At 42.5% G+C, this 3,921-nt stretch overlaps 1 protein-coding gene across 1 annotated transcript; it reads right to left on the bottom strand.

The window, feature by feature from the left end:
- Positions 1–558: 558 nt before the first annotated feature.
- Positions 559–1,620, bottom strand: birc5b (baculoviral IAP repeat containing 5b). Its single transcript, XM_068752619.1, has 4 exons — positions 1,495–1,620; positions 1,183–1,292; positions 753–870; positions 559–651 (listed from the first exon to the last, which is right to left on the bottom strand). Exons 1-4 carry the CDS (start codon positions 1,618–1,620, stop codon positions 559–561), a joined length of 447 nt encoding a protein of 148 aa, XP_068608720.1.
- Positions 1,621–3,921: the final 2,301 nt, after the last annotated feature.

Genomic DNA, 3,921 nt, shown 5'->3' with positions numbered 1-3,921 from the left:
CAACTTTCAGTGTTTACTGCAGGAGCGCTTTTTCACAATTTTCATTGTCAGCTCTCGCATCCTTGAGCATTTCCTAAATATCAGTTTCTCTTTAGAGGGTGAGCGAGTGTCCCGTCACTGAGCGTTGCCCCCCCCTATATGTAACAGATGTTACTGGGGCAACAGTTGGCATTGAAAGGGAGGGGCTCCAGGCCATCTGTCCAGGGTCAAGTTTTGAAAAGGGGTGGTAGAGACAGTGGTGTGTTCAGAAAAATGGTAAGTATTTTGGTTGAATAGACCAAATATAGTCGACTTTGTAATCCTGTTCAGTGTGAGCTTTCACATAAAGTAGTCTTTGTGGAGGCTTTCAATGTGAATGTTCAAACTCCAGAAATGGAGTTTTTCCCACATGGGAAAACTGGAGTTTTAGCACAAAGGCACCATCTTGTGGTTGAAGACAAGACTACCAACAGGGCGTACTCCATCGTCCAAACTTTATTGATAATTACAATGCCATTAGCGCAAGTCATTGAGTCAAGCCTGCAACTCTTGAGATGAATGTGGCAATAAAATCAGGAATTACTCAAGGACATCCAACTCAGCTTTAAGACTTTTAATAACGCGATCAAACTTATCCCGCAGAGCCGCCATCTTCTTATGAGAAATCTTTCTCTAGAAAAAAATCAGGAAAATGTGGAACAACCAGTGTTAGTAAAAAAAAAACCCTCACATTTGTTGCAGAGAATTTAAACAGATGGGGCGCGCACACTTACATGGTAAATCTTAAGTCTTGACTTTTCCATTAGAAAAAATTCAGCCACAGTTATCTCTGTGAAGCTCTTCTTCATTGTTATGAATCCACAGTCAGGGAAGCGTTTAACATGTTCAGACCTGCACAGAAAAAAATCACAGAGACCAGACACAATATGTTGTGAATACGGCACACAGAGGGTAAAAACATTATCATTAAAGTAAACCAGGATGCAAACTTCTGTAAAAGAAAACATGTACAGTTCAAATTCCTGAAGGGAGCTAAGGTTTCCTTTTAAGGGTCAACACTCAAGAGTAACAGGTGAGCTTCAGATGGGAACTGTAACTTAATATACATTCCCTGGAATCACCTTGAGTATACCTCAAACCCTTTTGAGAAGGTTCTGTTTAAAAGCACTTGTGGTCATGGAAGTGGCCATGTTTTCCCCTCACCAGGGATCATCATCTGGCTCCCAGCCTTCAAGCTCGATCAGACAGAAGAAGCAGCAGGCGACGTCAGGCTCATTCTCACCGGGGCAGTGAACAAACCCCGCCTTGGCCATCTGCAAGGATAAAATGTGCATTATGTGGAGCATGTCCTTCTGACAACTGAGCAATAAATTACATCGACAATGACGAAAAGTAACTGAATCTGCCACGTGCTTAAATCGATCAAGCTGTTGCAAGACTTGAATTCGGGGCTGTGATAAAACACAAGCATCACCTGAACCATTCTGACAAAGGCGGTTCACCAGCCATACTTACCTTCTCAGGTGTGCACTTGCAGTCCTCTCTGAATGGCCAGTCCTGAAAACTCTGGACCCGCATTTCCTGACTGTACATTTTATGAAAAGCGTAAAACCTTTTCGTCAACACCTGAATGTCGGCCATACCTTCAGCAATAAACTACCCCAACGTTATATAATTCACAGGTGTAGGTGATTTATTCCCGCACAGCCACACAGCTGTTTTTAATTTAGCCTGGTGGGCGGGCATATCACTCGCTATGGGGACGTCACTTTCCTCCTGCCCAGTTCTTTTTTATGTCATGTCATGTACATTTTTTTCCCAGACCAGATAAACAATGTTTTTCAACAGGTTTTCTATAGATAATTTGTTTTTACCCAACTATTATTTTTGTCAAGATTATGCCAGTCTACACCCAGATTTGCCTTTCTTCTTTTAGCCATTTTCATGGCCCGGGATTCACCCACACAAAAAAATCCATAAAAAAAAATAAAAAAAAAGATAAAATTCCAAACTGGGTGATCATGTGAACAGCTTATGGAGAGAAATGTGTTTATTTTTATGCAATCAAACAACAATTGGATTTGCAACCACAAAAAAGATTTGCAAACAAAAAAAAAAAGATTTGCAACCAAAAATAATGATGTTGTTGTTGACAGCTAGGACTTTGGTAATACCTCGTTTCCTCACCAACACGGTGGTGTATAGTCGGAAGCTGTGTTTGGAGGCACTGGGTTCGAGTCCGGCTGGGAGTGGGGTGGAGCAGAGTCAGCGGGGCGGGCCTAGGGCCTGACCTGGGCGGAGTGGACCGGACCAGACCACAGTACACACATCCACATGAAAAATTAGAGGGAACATTGCTTGTGAGTCAAGTCTCGCTGTATGAGAATGAAACTTCTGTTCTTAGTGAAAACTTGACCTTGAAATAAGAGGCTTCAGCTGAACGATTGTAATGATACCTGCTTTTTAGCAGTAGAGGATGAAGGATATTTAGGACAGAAGCTCATAGCGACATGTCATCTTATATCTAAAGATGACTTATGAAAATAGGAACCTGTCCCCAAGGTTTTGTTGTCATAACTGTGAAATATGATAATGTAGTATTTAAAAGGATGAAAATGATTGAAGTCACAACAGCTGTATAGTTCTCCTGACACATGAAAAATGATGGAATTTAGCCCCCCCTGGTGGTACTTGTGAACGAGTGCCTGCAGGCGTTACTACATTTTTAGTCACACACTTTCTTGCAATCCAAAAGAAAACGCAGACTCGCTAATCAGAAAATCATCAGCGGTCTTTAATGGTTTGTGACGTAAATGTAGCTCTCCTGTATCTTGCTGTGAGAGACAGGAACAGTCCCGGTGGGCAGAGTGTTCCTGTAACTCTACCCTTTAGACTCCTGGGTGCTGAAATGTGCTTACATGTGTATCCTGGTGTCCGTTCCTCCTTCTAACCTCATCTCAAATTGGAGTTCCACGGGGAGCGCTGACATGCTGTGTATCTGCTGACGAGGCTGGGAGTGTGTGAGCCTCATGCCACGTGTGTGTGTATAACATCAACCTCTGAATTTAAACATGTGTGTGTTACTGTTTTCACTCTGCATTTTCCATACATCCAAACCTGTCGCGATTTCTCTCAACATTGCTGCACTAGGGACACTTTATTTTTAAGTGTGCTCCACTTTTCATCCACTTTTTATGTCAAAACTGTTTATTTTGTTTGCTGCATCAGGTAAATTGTTTGCGTAGCTTCCACAAAAAAAAGGCTCATATTATTAACAGATCTTTCGATTTTTTAAATGTATTACTTTTCCTCGCCTAATGGTGGTGGTGGCTATTAGTGAGGGATTTTCATTCATTCATCTTCTTTGTCCGTTACCGGGTTGTGCTGGAGCCTCAACAAGCGAGAGGAGGGGTACAAGACGGCAGTTTATTTCAGGGCCACAGACAGACAATCATTCACACTCACACCTGTGGACAATTTAGTGTCACCAATTCACCTAATTTGCATGTTTTTGATGGTGTGAGGAAGCCGGAGAACCCGAAGAGAACCCGGATAGAACCCACGCAGTCACGGGCAGAGCAAACTCAAACTCACTGAAATTCCCCGAGTAGGATCCAAACCTGTAACCTTCGTGCTGTGAGGCCACCGTGCTGCCTAGTTAAGAATATATAAATGAATACCAGTTGTTATATTTCTGCTGACTGATTTGAAATTGTCCCTGTTTTCATTGCTATTTCTCCTTCCTCCCATCTCACCCTCTCTGTTCTCACCCTTACCATTTTTCACCTCCCGTCTTGTGAAAGTATACTGACTTTCACTGATTAAGGTCTGCCAGGATCAGAGCTTTGTTTTCAGAAAGGTCTGAGACTGAGAGAGAAGGAGGGAGGAGATTCGATGTGGAGAGGAGGTGATAGAGGCAATGTTTTTGTGGTCTGAATTTCC

The sequence above is a fragment of the Brachionichthys hirsutus genome, chromosome 2 (assembly GCF_040956055.1).
Source record: "Brachionichthys hirsutus isolate HB-005 chromosome 2, CSIRO-AGI_Bhir_v1, whole genome shotgun sequence".
NCBI lineage: Eukaryota > Metazoa > Chordata > Actinopteri > Lophiiformes > Brachionichthyidae > Brachionichthys > Brachionichthys hirsutus.
This window is presented reverse-complemented; position numbering and strand designations above follow the sequence as displayed.